The sequence below is a fragment of the Bactrocera oleae genome, chromosome 4 (genome assembly GCF_042242935.1).
Source record: "Bactrocera oleae isolate idBacOlea1 chromosome 4, idBacOlea1, whole genome shotgun sequence".
NCBI classification, from domain to species: domain Eukaryota; kingdom Metazoa; phylum Arthropoda; class Insecta; order Diptera; family Tephritidae; genus Bactrocera; species Bactrocera oleae.
The window spans coordinates 62,450,003-62,467,564 of NC_091538.1; the positions used below are offsets into that span (position 1 = coordinate 62,450,003).

At 34.9% G+C, this 17,562-nt stretch overlaps 3 protein-coding genes and 2 long non-coding RNA genes across 6 annotated transcripts; 2 read left to right on the plus strand and 3 right to left on the minus strand.

Moving 5' to 3' along the window:
• The first annotated feature begins 398 nt into the window (after window positions 1-398).
• Window positions 399-4,645, plus strand: LOC106621617 (TBC1 domain family member 31). 2 transcript variants are annotated; one of them, XM_036372820.2, is made up of 8 exons: window positions 399-1,008; window positions 1,128-1,241; window positions 1,308-1,459; window positions 1,514-3,430; window positions 3,495-3,697; window positions 3,784-3,963; window positions 4,030-4,181; window positions 4,301-4,645. In XM_036372820.2, the coding sequence occupies exons 1-7, from the start codon at window positions 707-709 to the stop codon at window positions 4,156-4,158; spliced, it is 2,997 nt and encodes a 998-aa protein (XP_036228713.2). In that variant the 5' UTR covers window positions 399-706; the 3' UTR covers window positions 4,159-4,181; window positions 4,301-4,645. The 2 variants fall into 2 exon arrangements, with proteins under 2 accessions (XP_036228713.2, XP_069964517.1); XM_070108416.1 differs by lacking the exon at window positions 4,301-4,645 and having other exon boundaries at window positions 4,030-4,205.
• Window positions 4,646-4,660: 15 nt separating this feature from the next.
• Atf-2 (Activating transcription factor-2) lies at window positions 4,661-6,978 on the minus strand. The gene is made up of 3 exons (XM_036372821.2): window positions 6,622-6,978; window positions 5,409-6,560; window positions 4,661-4,910 (listed from the first exon to the last, which is right to left on the minus strand). The coding sequence occupies exons 1-3, from the start codon at window positions 6,740-6,742 to the stop codon at window positions 4,768-4,770; spliced, it is 1,416 nt and encodes a 471-aa protein (XP_036228714.1). The 5' UTR covers window positions 6,743-6,978; the 3' UTR covers window positions 4,661-4,767.
• Window positions 6,979-7,657: 679 nt separating this feature from the next.
• Window positions 7,658-9,378, plus strand: LOC118682885 (uncharacterized). The gene is made up of 2 exons (XR_004978659.2): window positions 7,658-8,174; window positions 9,236-9,378. It is a non-coding gene; the product is annotated as an uncharacterized lncRNA (long non-coding RNA).
• Window positions 9,351-12,788, minus strand: LOC138857031 (uncharacterized). The gene is made up of 4 exons (XM_070108417.1): window positions 12,471-12,788; window positions 10,410-10,489; window positions 10,170-10,332; window positions 9,351-9,965 (listed from the first exon to the last, which is right to left on the minus strand). Exons 1-4 carry the CDS (start codon window positions 12,586-12,588, stop codon window positions 9,874-9,876), a joined length of 453 nt encoding a protein of 150 aa, XP_069964518.1. The 5' UTR covers window positions 12,589-12,788; the 3' UTR covers window positions 9,351-9,873.
• A 2,418-nt stretch (window positions 12,789-15,206) lies between these two features.
• On the minus strand, window positions 15,207-16,374 carry LOC138856962 (uncharacterized). Its single transcript, XR_011395927.1, has 2 exons — window positions 15,718-16,374; window positions 15,207-15,645 (listed from the first exon to the last, which is right to left on the minus strand). It is a non-coding gene; the product is annotated as an uncharacterized lncRNA (long non-coding RNA).
• Window positions 16,375-17,562: the final 1,188 nt, after the last annotated feature.

Below are 17,562 nucleotides of genomic sequence, written 5' to 3' on the forward strand. Positions count from 1 at the left end.
ATTTATTTTGACCGGTCTGTTTGGATGACTATAGCTATATGCTATGGTGGTCCGATCTGAACAACTTATTTGGAAGACAATTTACACTTTGCTTACAATTAATATGCAAGTTTTACAGTTCGTTTCTTTTTTTTGTTTTTGGTAAAGTTTTTCTAGAGGAAAGCTACCGAAATATGAGTGACAGCTACAATTTAAACGTTATCGGAGATAATACCATCTGATCAAATTAATAACTATTATATAATCTAGTATTAGTTTTGCTTTTTTTTCGATAAATTGATCTGCGATAACTTCATTCGTTTTTTATATTACACTTCGATAAGTCTCGGCTATTTTCAAGGTCACTTTTAAGCAGGTAACCGCCACAGTATATTTTCAATATTTGTGTAAAGTTGTTGATCTGAGTAGTGTTCGTGCAAATACATATTTTGGCAATTTGAACAACTTTTAACCATGTATTTCTTTGGTTTATTAAACTAATTGAGTTAAACAACATTAAATAAAGTGTATACGAATATATCAGTGCTTGAAAGATATTCAAATTCAAATAAACGTTTCATAGAAATTGGTCGCGGGTGCTAAATATTTTTTCGTCATCAGCTGTTATTTGGTCGGAGATAAGTTTTCGTTTATAACTTGGCAGCACCTAATTTAGTTGTAGAAAAATTCATATTCCATTTTAAAGTAGCGCGCGAGCTAACTAAAAATGGAAAATAATGGGGAAAGCGCTGATAAAATGATTCCGAATTCTGTAAATGAAGTAAATAATCCGAAAAACGTCGAAACACCAAATGAAATGGTGCACGAAATAATTAATGATATTAGAGACGCCGCCGTGACTGAGGCTACAGAAGGTAATTCTGTGAAAGAAAACTTAAATGCTAATGTAAGTGCATATTCTCCGGAAAACATGGAAGAGGATGATGATAATCCTTTAGCAAGCATATTTTTGGAAGCCCAGGATGAATTACGCAAATACCCATTCAGATTTAAGAAAAGTGAAAAGGGGTGAGTAAATATTTTTGTAGTTTTTTTACAAATATATGTTTGTATGGTATGTATATCTAGCTATAAATATGTTTATCGCTGCAATGTTGTATTACTATATTATTCTATTTTTTTATTAGCAATATTCTGAGCATGCATCATATATCTGAATGGCACAATACGAAATTCAGTCCCAATATAAAGTTGTGCTCTTTTAATGAACAATGCTCTATAATGGTGGTAATTGCTGAAGTGTAAGTAAATTTGTTAGTAAGTTTTGAAACCTAAACCTTTAATATGTTGTTGTTATTCGCTTGCAGTGGTTTCATATTTGCTTTTGACTTGGCGAACAAATGTTTCTGGAAATTGAGTGAAGTCCAACTACATCCCACTGCAATAACATCATGGAGAGAAAGAAATAATCATTTTCTCCTAGGAAGTGAAACGAGCGAGATAACGTTATTGGATTTAGGTATATGCAAATTTGTTATCCTGTATGTAACAATACATAATCTTTCATTTACAGATCAATCAACTATTACACATCGCAATTATTTATGTAAAAATTGTGGTGAAATTTCGGCAATATCATGCCCACCTCAAACCGTAAACCGACAAAATTTAGTGCTTGTGCAATGTGGCTATGAAGTAATACTGTTTGATGTAGAGAAATTCGTGCCAACACATCGTTTTCCGTTTAAAAACAAAAATTTTCAACTGCAGTTTTCCTACTACTTTTCACATTCAGATCATATTTTTAACTGTTTTAATGATGATACCGTACAAATATGGTCCGGCGTCACTTTGAACACTATACGTGTAATACATCCCATAAAAATGCGTGATCGTAAGTTGCGCATGGAAGGCGCCGCAGGTTTAGCAGCAGACTTTGTACTCTGCCAAGATTATAATGGTGGTGGTGGTGTTTTCAACGTTGATTGTATGGTGTCAAATTATTCAAATGGCCTCATTATTGGTTATTGTTTTCATCCGTATATGGGTTTATTTTGCCTTTCCACACGCGACGGTTATTTATTGTTAATTAATACATACACTTTAGACTTACAGCATATATGCCGGCTACAAGATTTTGTCATACGACATTGCGTCTTTCTGCTCCAAGCAAAGGAGATACTACTTTGTGGCATAACCGATAGATCCGGCGAAGTAGTCATATTGAATTGCCTGAAAAAGGATATTAAATTGCGTATACAAGCAAAGAATGCGGCCAGACTTTCAATCTCTAGTGATGGCAAATACTTAGCGATATTTAATAGAACTGGTGAGCTAGACATTTGGTCCACTTGCCAAATCTACAATTCCCTTAAGTCACAAGAGGAATGTCTGCGTTTGATAAAGTTGGCTTTTAGACAAAATAAACCGTTGCTGCTTGGTCCATCACGTCATTGTAAAACCGCACTGGTGGCAACACAGAACGAATGCCTGAATGAGGATATCAGAAACTTGCTTAGTCGTGATCGCCTCTTGAACATATTGCGTGAATTTCGTTGGTTCCCGTGTAAATATCGTGTGCTCATATGGTGTGCACTGCTCCAATTGCCTTATAATCGCAATGAATTTTTTCAACTCTTAAAAATGGGTATACCACCAATCGTAAAGCAACGCGCCAAACAGTTACCAATACGTGATGGTACATTGAAAAATGCGCTAGTACGCATATGGTCATGCCTGGCGCATTGGTGTCCCGTTTTTGCGCATAGTAAATTTCTGCCACAGCTCATATTTCCATTTGTGAAATTGCTGCCGCGCAATTCGCTTGTCGTCTTTGAGATTTGTGTCACGCTGTTGACGAATCACTTTCAAATGTGGTTCGAATTGCATCCATTGGAGCCAAACAATTATTTAGGCTTGTGTGAAAACATATTGCAATCCGAACATACGGAGCTATGCAAATTTTTTGCCAGTATGCATGTAAATCCCGAACACTATGCGTGGCCGTTACTGTCTTCTGCCTTCTCCGAGGTGTTTAGCGAAGCTAATTGGCTTTACCTATGGGATAATATACTGTCGGCGCCACCATATTATCAAATTTTCATAGTTGTGGCATACAATATCGTGCAACGTCGAATAATTATGCGTCTCCCCGATAAGCCAACTATTTTGACTTTCTTTCATGAACAGAATCCGATTGATATGTGTAAGCTGATAAATACAGCAAACTGTATTATGCGGAAATGTCCCAAAACATTACATCCCGAACGGTATATGACGAAGTTTCAGTGTATACCCAAGAAAGTATATCCGAAATTTTTGAATTATCCACGTCAATGGTTGGCCAAACACGAGAGAGATATTGCCGCGGTACAAAGAGAAAAGCAATGTATTGACGCACGCATAAGGAAATTGGAGCTGGAGGAAATGAAATTAATGGAGCGTCTGCAGAGTGGCCTGCGTAGAGAGGAGCATGCAAGACAAGTGAAAAGTGGGTTTTGATATGCGAAAAAATTAAGTTATTAACATTAAACTTGATTTTGTTTGTTTTATAGAAATGGAGAAACTCTATCGTGACTCGCTCAAACGTGAGGAAGAACGTTTAGCTTGTCAACGACAAATGTTGGCTGTGTATCAGAAAGAATTGCGCAATCGCAAAGCCGAAGTTGCAGTCCAAGTGCAGGAGTCAGAGCAACGTCAAAGAGCGCTGAAAATGGAAAAGGATCTCGAGCTATTAATGCAAAGTATAGAGTGCGAAGTGAGTGGTGAACTAATTTTTTACAAAAAGCAAAAGTTGTGCAATTATAATGTATTTCTGTATTTCTGTATATCTTGTGTCTTTAGCGCACGCGTAATGACGCCGATTTACTAATGGCTGAAGAGGAGTTGCGTAATGAAGAGATGGAGCTGTTTATGCAAAAATGTTTGACAACAACTGGATCTAGTTCCCTGCGTACTAAATATCATGTGGATTTACAAAGATTGTGCAATGAGCGCCATGCACTCAAGCAGCAAGTTAAAGAAGTAAAAAGATTTGTGCACGAAATTTGTAGTAAATAATTTTTGTTTATAACTTTCATTTCCTGTTAGCTAACAAATATGCCGAAAGGAGCATTAAGTCCACGCAATTCCAACAATAATTCACATTTAGATACCATTGAAGAGAGAATTGAAGAAATACAAAGAGAATTTAATGAAATACTCAACACTAAAGAATAAGCAAATTTTTAGCGGCCTTAAAGGTTTGAGCATGCTTTTTCTTTTTTTTTAGTAGTTTGTAGTTTCAAATTTGCATTTTTACGCTTAATTTTTGTTTATACTATTATTTTTTATGCGGAAATAATACATTTTTTGGTGTTAGTTTATGCCATTTTCACAATGCCAGATGAGCTGTGATTTTTAGATGAAATAAACAGCGTCCAAACGAAAAGGCTTATAATCTAGCTCCGTCCCAAAAAGACCTACAGTAGAAGAATTGCAGCAAAACATACGCAACTGTTTTGCTTTTAGGCTAACGAACCAAATATTGAGTTGTTTTTTTTTAGAATTCTTAGTTAATATTTAATCATAATTTATATTTAGTTTTATTTCATGTCAACTAATTTACAATTTTAATAATTAATAATTTTTATGTAAAAATTATATAAATTCAAATAATTGATAATATAATATATCATTAATAAATTATTATAATATATATAGATAATTGCTAAATAGCAGATATTTATAACAGAGGCACTTTGTGCTAATACAATTCTATTTGTAAACTAGTTTCACTATTTTCGGAAGACTTGTAAGGCATTTTCCAGTTTCATAAACTTAAAACATTTATTTCTTCTCCACACGATATGTTATGGGTTGCACCAGTGATGGTTGTCCGGCTGACGGCACAACCATTGTTGGTATATTCATTACCAGATGCAATGTTGATGGTGGTATTTGTACTTGCGCCGGCACCGTTTGTAAACCACCTGAAATTTAACATTTTCATTTATTAATTTCACTGAGAAATGAAGACAAAACGTTAACTTTGATTGCACCGTAGTTATCAAAGGTATTATAACTTTCATACTTTTCATACAAGAATCTGATTTTAAGCGGTTTATTTGTACAACTTTTGTGAAGATAATCTTCTCAAATAAAAAAGTTTTCCATATAAGAACGTGATTTCGATCGTTCAGTTTGTATTGCAGTTATATGCTATAGTAGTCCGATAACGGCGGTTCCGACAAATAAGCAGTTTCTTCGATAGAAAAGGATGTGTGCAAAATTTCAGTGCGATATCTCAAAAACTTAGCGACTAGTACGCGTACAGACAGGCGGACATGAGTAAATAGACTCGGCTTGTCACGCTGAGCATTTATAGATATATTTTTAGGGTCTGCGATGTTTTTCTTAGGTTGTTACAAACTTCTTGGCTAACTTAATGCGCCCTATACAGGGTGTAAAATAATAAAACTGCAACTTACCGTTTGTTGCCTGCAATATTTGCTGCTGCTGTTGTTGTTGTTGACTTTTACTCAGCTCCTGCTCCAGTTGTTTGATGCGCGCACGCAACTTATCATTTTCCGCTTGCAGTTCACCGTTGCGTCGCCGCAAATCTTTATGTTCGTTACGCATCTTGTTGCGATAACGCGTTGCTGCCGCACGTCGACGCACCATGCAATCCTCATCATATTTACAAGCGCCGGTTGCCGCACCGCGCGCACGTCGTGTGCTACTACTGGTTTTAGACACTGGCATAGGCGTCGCCGTGTGTGTTTTATTGCCAAGACTTAGTATGGCCTTGAGACGCTCCTTGATGGGCAATTGCGAGGTGGGTGTGAGGCTGGCGCTACTTGGTTCATGTTGTGTCGACGTGGGTTGTGTTGCAACGCTAGCGGCAAGTGTTGCAGTTGTGGTGGTGGCGGAAGTTTTTGTGTTCAACGGTGGCAGTTGCGTTGTTGTTGTTGCTTTCTTTGTGTTGGCAGTTGTTGGCGCAGGTGCTAATTTTGGCATTATGAAGGGCTTAACCGTCTGTATGGGTATTGCATTCGTCGCTAAGGCACCCGCTGGTTTTACTTCTAAATTATTGCTCAGCGTTTTGTTTGCATTGCTCTCGGGGAACGTCAATGTAATCAACTGTGGTTGTATGAACTGTATCGCTGTTGTTGGTAGTTGTATATATGGCATGCGTGTATCGCTTTGTACTTCAGGTGCTGGTTTTTCAGCGATTGTGCGATATTTATAAATTTTGCCATATCCCCCCGAAGATGTGGTCGAATTGTTTGAGTTCTGTCGTGACGTACCGATTTTGTAAGTGTCCGTCGCCGCGTTAAGTATCTCATCCACGACGGGTACGTCCAGCGTAACCGTTGCCGAAGTGGGACTGTCCAGCGGTTTGCTAAGCATTTCACAACTCTGTATCGCTTCCAGATGTGGATACACTTGCGGTGTGTGTAGTGAATCTTCGTCGGCGTGCATCTCCACTGAATCGAGTTGGCGTATCGGTGTCTGTCCATTATGTTGCTCGCAAGCGCGTCGAAAGGTCTCCTCGAAGGGATTGACATGACGTAGATCTTCGAAGAGTCCCACTTCTTCACAATTACGTATCAGGCGTGTTGGTGTCGGCGTCTGGTCGGCTATGTATAAATTTGATTATTTACGTAATTTTAAATTCACAATTCACCATCAACTACTTACAGCCCGCAAAGAGATTCTCGCTTTTTTGGTCGTTTAAACTCAAATTCAACATCATGTCGTGCTTCTTCTCACGTTCACATTCGCTGCCACAGTCAAATACCTTATCGGTAGACAATTCCATGCTCCTGCTGTTCGATGACGTTCCAATCCAGTTGTGTATTTTCGTATTTTTGTGAGGAATTTCCTGCACAATTTCACTTTTGTTATTATTCTTTTTTATTATAATTTCTTTTTCACTTAGCTTTCTTACAACAGTGTTGTGATAATTTGAACACCAGTCATATGTTTTCGATCATATGTTTGTATTCGGTTTTTTTGGTCTTATTAGATTGAGAGTGAGTAATTGTTTACGTTTTTGATGTGAAAAGAGTGTTTTTTTTATTATATGAGTAAATGAAATATGGCATATGCCTTCTTGGAATGTGTGCTGTATATATTAAAAGTGCTGATTTATCGTCTACACGTGCTGCTTTGAAAATCGAACTTTAACATAACCTATAAAACACTTGTATTAAAAATCTTGGTATTCAAAAATGGCGAGAATTGAATAGCGTGCCTCACTGAACTGTCTGGGTTATATCAGATGCATGTAGAGTTGATAAAAATACTGAATATCAGACTTTGATTATTCTGAAATATACCGAACAGCTTAGTCAGATTAAGAATTTTTATAAAATTACTTCTCTGACTATAACCCCATGACACTTTAAACCTTTAAACATGGGTTTCACAGCTTTAAATTAATCTCTATAATGTTATCCTAAATTCTCAAGTTGATGCGAGTAATAGTTTTGGAGCTACAACCTTGAAAACTGCGCGCTCGAGGTCAGCTATATAGTCATTTAAAAGTTGTATTTTTTTTGTATAATCGTCTGCCACAAATAAATTTTTTTCTTTTTATGATTTTATGATTCGTCCAATACTTAGTTTATGGTATTGATTAAAACATTTATTTTTTTGTTTTTACTTTTCCTGTAAGAAGTTTTGCTGTTAACGCGGAGGCACCTGTTTTACCGAATTTTTTTGAATTTTAAAATTTTCCAAAATCTTTGTAAAATACGTATCTTTGGAATAATAAAAAGTTTGAATAAAATATTTAATTTTTTATATGAAAAAAAAGAGTGAAAATGAACCGTTTTTTGCACGAGGAAACCCTTAATGTTCATTTGCAAGTCAGAAAACACACGTTTTCTGTGATATTTTTTCAAGAGTAATTTTATTTAATAAATAAATTGAAATAATATAAATCTACAGACTTTAATATGCTTTAATAATCGGCGCTTAATTTTGAAAAAATTTGGTTTTTCTTGATGCCGCAGTCGATCTCCACAAGAACCACTGAAAAAGGAACCACCAAAAACCAAAAAATATTTATTAGAATAGATGAGTACAGATAATGATCAAAGGACTAGTCAAATGTTGATTTTTGACAATATGGCGGCTTACCAAAAAATAGTAGATTTTTGTAGAAAAGGCACTCTGAAGCCTTAAAAATCGAAATCTTTATCAAAAATCTATTCCATGGACCATTATCTACAAATTTATCTAAGAAGGTCAGTAAACAAGCGATATCATTTGGGTAATGTTTATATTTAACTACTAGCTGTTGATTGATCAGAATTCAATTGATATATTATAGTATATTTCGTAGCTGTTTCGATCAACTTGTCATTAGTGAAATGAATTGATATGCCTGATTTTGATGCTGCAAAACTTGCTTTTTTTTTGGTCTAAAGTATGTTTTGTTTCCATGCTAGTAGTATTAGGACTTTTTTTCCTGCTCTTCAAAACGATTTGTTAAAAAAGAGACCTGATGTGGAAATAAATTTATTTCGAGTTCAAAAAAAAAGGAGAAAAAACTTTTAAATTCGGTTGCATCGAAGCTATAATACAAATACAAAAGATTCCTTACAAGAACTTTGGTTGGTCAGTTTGTATGGCATCATTGCCATAGGCAAAAATCCATGCTCTAGCTATATGCTATAGTGGTATCGGCCATTCCGTCAAATGAGCAGCTTCTTGGTATGACTAGGACTGGTCTAAAATTTCAGATCAATATCTCAAAAATTGAGGGAAAGACGGACGGACAGACGGTAAGACATGGCTAAATCGACTTAGCTGGTCACGCTGATAATTTATATAGTACCTACATACTTACATACATATTTATATACTCTATAGGGACTCTGCCGTTTCCTTTTGGATTTGACAAACATCGTGCCAAACTTAGTATATCCTGTTCAGTGTATTAAAAACCAATTTACCGAAAAACGATTTCAAGTAAATTGAATGTGTTTTTGCTGCTCTTTAAGTTTCTAATTTTTCAAATTCCAATGATGTCATGAATCAAAGTTTATTGTGTCGAGCAAAAAATTTATTTTTGAAAATACATATGTATATGCATTTTCATAATGATACATAAAACAATAAAAATTCGTAAGTCCGTACTCGGTGTTCGTTTTGTTTAGATATGTTTTGGTTTTTATTTTCTTTTTTTGTTTCTGGTTATGTTGTTTGTTTTTCGTGTTTGTGGTTTTTATTTTATTTTTTTATATTTATATACATATATAATTTTTTCTTTTTTGTGTTGTATTGCTAATGTCAACGATGACAGAGCTTGCTGGCCGAAATGCCGTCATCACATTTGTAGTTGTGGCGCGCCCGCATTTTCAAGCTCCCATATATGAACAATTGACCAAAAATCGACAAATTTAAGAAAAACAAACTAGTACTGGTATTTTTCGCTTTTATTTATTTGTTTTAACGCTGAATTAAAAATGTAAAGAATTAGAAAATATAAAGTAGAGAATGGCTGCGACGTAGTCTGCTTAAGCGATGGCGAGGAAATTAACATATTAATTAGGCAATAAATAAGTTTCAGCAGTAATACATACATACCTACATATATAAATATAGATGTACATACGTAAATATCTATTTGTATAAGACTGATTTAAAAAAATAATAATGTTAACAAATTTTTGTAAATACAATTTTAAAAAATATTTTTTGTTTTTATAATATATATTGTATATATAAGTAGACAATTATATATAATCATATGATAATAATTTAAAAATGCATACATAAAATATGCTTACTGCATTAAGGTGGCTACACATTGCCGCCGTAAAATTAAAACAAAAACAAAAAAACTTATTTTGGTGTTTTCGATTTTGTACTCATAATGCATTTATGTATGTATATGCATGTAGCATAGTATATGGCTAAGTACATAGGTATATTATGTATTTACACGACAACGCCATGTGGTGTCGATGACTGACTATTCCGCAATTGATGGAAGTAGGAGTAGACAAGATATGAGCAGTAGCCGAAAATCACTGAAACAAAAAAATAAATTTTTGATAATGATTAATTGAAAATGTGGGGAAGAAAAAAAAAATGGTTTTAGTCAACAATAACTGCATTTGTATTTATTATGCTTGTTATACCAATTTGTAGTACTCAAATTTCTCTCGAAGTCTAACCTTCAGTCTGTTCAATATATATTATATACATATGTATGTATTTCATTATTTATTTACCCAAAGCCAGTATATATTCGAATAGTATGAGAAATACATTATCGAAGTAAGCAGCTGCGCGATAGTCGCCATAATTGAAAATTACACCCAAAACAGCGATGGGCCAATGTATGAAGAACAGCACGGCGACGACAAGCCAAGCCAAGACCAGCCAAGCGTTGCTCTGTAATTAATTTTTGTTCAGAAATTAGGATAGCGTTTTTTACTTATTCTTATACCTAAAAAATGTACACCACTTACCCGTAAAACACCGAATAGCAGCGCCAAATTGGCGAGCAGCTCAATAATGAATTCTACAAGTGAAGAACTTCTTTGCAAATCTGAAATTTAAGCAAAAAAAAAAAACAAATTTTATTAATTAGCATATCTATGTACAGATGTTAGCTGAGCGGTTTATCCTAAAAAAATACTTCTTCTCATTTATTCTATATAAATACATTACTTCTAAACGGTTCTAGTTTCCCATAGCCAAGTAATCGATTATCTCAGAGATAAAGTGAGGTATTTTTAAGATCTTCACTGTTAGATCCTTCCCAAAGTTTAAAGTGTAAAATTTCGACTATTTAAGTATTGGATCTTCTACAATCTTGGATCTTAAACATTTTCTAAACTAAACTAACTGTTAACTATATATTGGCTATACAGCAAATATTAATTAAATATTCCATCGTATGGAGTGTTTTTCTTTTTGTTTTTTGAGAGAATTTTACTAACTCATTGCCTGTGCAATTTAGTCCAGAGAAATAAAATTTGACAATAATAGCATGGAAAGCTATATAAACAACACCATATAAAAATGTCAGACCTCCGTTATTAATATTTTCTGAGCGGTTTTAAATTAGAAATCACAAATAGGGACCATTGTGCCCTCCCCTCACTCACACGTACTCACCAAAAGCCTAGCACTCTGATGTATTCCAGAAACTTTTGAGGAGATGTGTTGCTTATTCGGATATACATATTTATGTATGTATTCAAAGGCCCTAAACCTGCGTCTACAGATTGCTGTGCAATCTAAAATCAGGTGCTCAAGAGTTTTTGGTTTCATGTCGCAAATCCGACAGTTTGCACAAGAGGCTATGCCCATATTGGACAGTTGCTTCTTGAGTCTGGGGTCTCTGGGGAGGCTTATAATCTCCGATGGTTAACAATATCAACCCACACGTCATAAATAAGAAGATAAATTCGACTAAAAATTGTACAGTTATCTAAAACGATTGGTTTCAACACAATTTATAAAAGTGGAAACAGTCTCCATATATTTTGAGGTTAACATTTCTCTAGTAGTACATATATTTTATGAAACCTATTCGAAAACTTTATTTGGAATTAAACCAGTATATTTAAATACCGTTGCATTTAAAAGTAAGATCCAAAATTTGACAAACCTGTTGTGTGTCAGCAAACAAAAAAGTTACGCTACAAAATTAGTCATTAAACAATTTAAACAACAAATGCATAATGAGATCAAGCAAAACCAAAAATAAACAACAATAAGATCTCTGAGCAAAATGATGTCAACAAAACAGACGAAGGCAATAAACAGAAATGCGAAACAATTAATAATACACGATTTTCACAAAGTGTATAAAAATAACGAGAATTTGAAAATGTGCCTCACAGCACCCACGACACATTGATTGCTGTTTGTTTTTGTAGACAAAGTGACTAAAATGCGCCAAAAAGAAAATACAATAAAATATAGTGAAACCGAAAGCAGAACAGAGTCACCGCAGCTCCCTCCAGCGGTTTGTGGTTCGACATTTATTTGATTTTTAGCTATTTTTTGATGTTTATATCATGAAAATTGTATTTTCAGTTTGCCAGGGAACATCGGAAATGTTGTAATGTATATATAAATGATCAGCGTAACTAGTTGAGTCAGTCATGTCCGGCTGACCGTCTGTCTAGTCTAGTCCCTTAGTTTCTGAAATATTCAACTGAAATTTTGCATATGTCTTTTTCTCCCTAAGAGGCTGCTAATTTTTCGAAACCGCCGATATCGGACCACTATAGCATGTAGCTGCCATACAAACTGAACGAACAAAATCATTATCTTGTATGTATGCTTTTGTATTTGTGAAGGGTATTATAAGGGAGTCGAGAATGACGTTTTTGCTTTTTGTTTTACAATTTACTCAAGTAATTAAATTCGAAACCTATCGCTTTTGTTTTCGGGCCCTTTGGAAGCTCAAGCAGCTCAGTAATTTCTGTTTATTTTTTCTACATTTATTTTTATTATTTACTTCTATTATTTTGTGATTTTCGATTTCGTTCGATTCCATTTAATTTTTCACTTACAACTCGGTCGCGCTATGACGCCCAGCACCAGCATGACGAGAAAGAATATCGATATGCTCAAGCAGGCATTACGCAGGCTGACATTGAATAACGCTTTGTCCGTAACGTATTTGGCCATCTTCGCACTTGTATTTACAAAAACTGGTTTTCAATAGAACAACAAAGTTTTCTACAAACAATTTTTTCTAATTTTCACTCAAAAATGTTTGCATGTATGACAATAAAAAAAGGGCACTTCACACTTATATCGGTTAGACGCGCGTTTCTCTAAACGATCCATACACGTTCGCGTTCACAACAGAGACTGATCACTGTGGCGGCTGAGCGTGATCGCCAAGGTGGTTGTCGTGTTTGGAATCAATGCTTGTGAGCACGAATGAGCAATGCCAGTGCTGGTGTTTAACTACATATGTATGTATGGATATGTGCTCAGAACTTGAGCTCTAGAAGCGGCGTAAGCTCTCTATTTTAGATGTGTGATCGTATAACGATGATCATTTCAAAAGATAAAGGGTGACACAAGTTGCATTGCGGTTTGTCATTGTGCGTGTTACCTGATCTGGGTGCTGGGGCATAAAGCGGTAGCCGGCAACGAGTCGCTCGCTCTGCTGGTGTTTCTAAGATGATGGGGCCGGAATCACGCATCGTGGTGCGGTCCCATACAATGAAGGAGCTGCTCCGCATGGATGAGAGAGTGGAAGTCACTGGCAGCAAGCTGCTATTGGGAGTGTACAACCTAGCTAGTTTCAAAGCTATGATGAACCTCCCCGGAGACAAATTCCGGCTCCTAATCGCGCTCTACACTGGAAATTACAGGCTCAAAAAACACCTGTCCAATATGCACATAGCTTCTTGTGGAAACTGCCGATTCTGCAACGGGGAGCCGGAAATATTCGAACACCTGATTCTAGATTGGACAGCAATTTGTAGACACAGGCTCAAGGCTCTCGTTTCCATTTATGTGGACAGCAATCACATTACCTCAATAGCACCTAGCAGGTTTCTGTAGTTCGGCAGGGTGCTAGGCCTTTGGGAATACATGTAATGGAGGAGAGGGCACAATTTACCCTAGGTCGCGGTGCAAGCCTAATTCTAAATTCTTGTCATTGTGCGATGCTCTTACGTGATTGCTATTGTTGTTTTAGTGGTATAAAAATCTCACTGCAATTCCGAGCTCGTTCCGATAATTTTACTCACAGTGATCGAAACATTTAGTCATTATTATTTGGTTTAAGAATTTCTCCAAATTTCGGAAAAATACCCTATATTGTATATGGACGACAATTTATTTTGGTTGTTTGGTAGATTATTAACGGTAGCTTCCTTACTTTTGTCAGAGATCACAAAAATTGAAAGTGTGTTATTTCTTCACTTTCATGTTGCTTCAATTTTTCCTCTCAACTTCATACAGAATCTTCTAACAAAACTTGTTAAACTGATGATTTGCAGAATCCACCCAGGTCTCACGAATAGTAAAGCGGAGAGTCTGAGAGTTCTGAAAAATGATATTCTGCACGCGCTAGGAAGAGTAACTTGAAAGTATGGACTAAACTTCCACAATTTGCACGTCTTTTTGAGTAAGAATGGTTTAGAACAGCTCATGGGAACTCATAAACGTCATTTCGTGGTTAAGCTGCCAAATTTTATAAGGGAGAACCCTATAATCCCCTATTATATTTTATCTTCTTACATTTCTATATTTCCTATTGTATACTCTTTGAGCGCTATTGTGAATTTCAAAACTCGATTTTTGTTTTTGTATATATATACATATCGAAAGTGCATATATTTAAGAATATTTTCCAAACGTTTCGGAGATATGAGCGTATTTATAAGAATTTTTCAACTTAGTGTATCGGCTTCCAAAATTTCAAACGCGTTTTTGTCGAAACGCTGTTTTCAGAGTCGGTGAGAAAAATTTCTCCAAAATAGCTGGATCAATCGAGTTGAAATTTTCGCACGACCTTATTACATATATGTATTTGTCAGGTAATGATTGAATAGATACGATTTTTGATGATTTTCGATTTAATCAAGTCACTCTGAAGTGTAATTTTTTTTGGGAAACCATAATTTTTGTCAAAATTCAAAATGTTGACTACTCCTTCGATCATTACCTGTACTCATATGTAGTAATTATATATACCATATATTTTTTTGGTTTTTGAATTTGAGAGATTTTAAGCATAAAAACCTTCATCGTCGCCAGACAACTTTTTTCGGTGGTCCTCCTGGAGATCGGCTACGGGATCAAGGAAATCCAAATTTCTTCAAAATTAAACGCCGATTATTAAAGCACATTAAAGTCTGTAAATTTACATTTTTTAAATTTAATTTTTAAATAAAATGCCTCTTAAAACCAACGAGTTTTTTCTGACGTACAAGTGAATATAACCCCTTAAGAAGACAACCCCGATTAGACCACTTCGACACACCCTTTAAGATGTAGCTGAAGCTAACGTGGCATTCAAAACAAAACAACATTTGCATCTTATGTACAATTCTATATACATATACGCTCTTTTTCGAAACCAATACTTTTTCTAAAAAAAAAAAAAAAATAAGGGTTACTGTCTCGTTCTTTGCATAATTTACAGTTCGTAAACGATAAGCATATATTTGTTTAATAAAATTGGATTGTGCCCTAACATTAATAGAGTAGCTGTGACTTCCCAAGCAATCCTAAAAAATTCGAGGTAAATAAAAAATTCCAAAAAACCGCAAAACACAAAAACATTTATGCATTATTTCCAATAAAACATTTAAATAATAAATATTTCTGCAGCTTAAACTATTTGCAAACCACTGCTCTCTAGCTTTGCTCAATCGCTTTCGTTTTTGCTGGCTGCTATCAAAGCTTATCTTGGTGTATTGTTCTCGCTTTCCAGATGTTGTACGGTTAAAGCGAAATTCACGCAGTTTCGCAGTCGCCATCGATGCTGACTCACTATGCAAATTCTTTACACTTTTTACAGGGTGTACTCGTTGTGACTTCATCAGCGGTTAACCTTCGCTAGCAACGTCTATGAAATTATTCGCTAAAGCATCTTCTTTTTAATCGCTTTTAAGCGGAAAAGCGAGAAAACATACAAAATAAATGATGCGCTGTGAAGCCTTATTAGTGTACCCGATGTGAAATATTTATATGCATATACATATGTATATGTATGTATGTCTACATAATATATACAAAACACAATCGTATTAATTGCTGAAGCAAGATAAGCCAAAGGCGGTGGTTATTTACCAGATTTTCTATTAAAATATGAATTTTTGGGCGTAGGTTTACAACCAGTATAATTTTAAATATTTAAACCGTTTCCAAACTAGTGGTTTCGTGTCGTAAGCCTAGATTCTGCTTTGTTCTGGATTTCAACTAATTGGGTGATAATCACATACACGCTTTCAGTATGCGCTTTACTTCGTTAATTTGCCTTAAATGTGTAATAATTTGGAAATTCGTCTAAAAACAGATAAACAAGACGTAACGTGGGCGGCGCCAAGCTCTACAATATATTCGAATACAATTTTGAGTTTTCAACTGCCATATGTATTTATTGTTTCGACTTTTTCCAAAGGTATTCAACAGACGAGAAACTTTTTACCGCGAAGCTCATGTACAATTTCCTACTTCTTACCACCTATTTTTCATAATTTGAGAGAATTTCAAATTCGAACCCGCCTTTGTACCCTAAGGGGATTTCACATTGTTATTCTACTCATTTTAGCAACACTGATCGTTGCTTGAGATAGCCGTTGGCGATTCTAACAATATTCGCCCATTTTACTAGGCTTCCTTCCTTTCGGAAGCTGCTGACACAGTAAGATACATGATAGATATTTATTATAGAGAATATCCCGATCTATAAACTGTAGCATATTTTAATCTATACGTACGAATTATGCAAGTCCTCTTGCCTATACTACCTCTCCCCCAGCTACTGGAGAGAAATGTCAAACATTAGTTGAAGATTAATTATAAAAGAACAAAATCTGTTCGCCAATCCAATATCGAGAACATATCTCTCTCCTGCTCTATTAAATATATCTCACTTTGACCGAGTTGTCTTAGCTGCCGTCAGCCGATCACAATTTGATTTAATTTATAAGTGTGCGGCTAGTTTAGGGTCATATTATTTACTACCTTGACTCGCTGAGACGGTCTATAGACTCCTTAGCTCTCGTTTGTAAATCAAAAGCTGTTGTGACCGAGTAGTAGATCACCTAGTTTTCGGATTCGTCTAGGTGTATTTATGTTATATCCAGTTGGGAATTTCAAAAACTCGATTTTTCTTTTGCATATACATTATTGAATGTACATACATATATGTATGTATATTTGAGAATGTGCTCCAAAAATTTGAGGGTAATCCGGCAAAAAGTTTTTTTATGTATGGATTTCGTACGAATTTTTTAACTTAGTGTAATCGGCTCCCACAGCACGAAGTTTTCCTCGAAGTCGGTGAGGAAAACTTCGACCGATCGACTTGAAATTTACATACAACCTTGTTAAATAAATTTGTCAAGTAATGATTGAAGGAATATTTTTTATAATAATTTCGTTGTGTATATATTATAATAAGTGTATATTTTTTCACAAACGGCGACTTTTTTTGTGAAGCTGCAATTTTGTCAAAAATCAAAATTTTGACTAGTTCTTCGATCATTACCTGTATTTATCTATAGTAATATTTTTTTTTTGTTTTTGGATTTGAAATAATTTTAAGAAGAACGGCTACGAGATTAAAGTATTCCAAATTTTTTAAAATTTTTTTTCCCGTTTTTTTTAACTACATGTACATATATAATTCTGTAACTGTACATATTTTTTATTTCAAGCCCCTTAAATAATCTTAGACACGCACATTATAGCATTAATGTAATAATAAAACTAAATGAAATCAAATTAGTTTCGGCTTGCGGACTACTTGGTTGTCAAAATCATAATTTTTTGAAGCTAAAAGAACTTTTCAAACCATATTGGAACACTGAATAAGTCCGAAGAAAATTGAAATCTATTTCGATACCAAAATGTGCATTCGAAATGAAAAAGTTTAATCCAAATAACATAATCCACAAATTAATTACATTA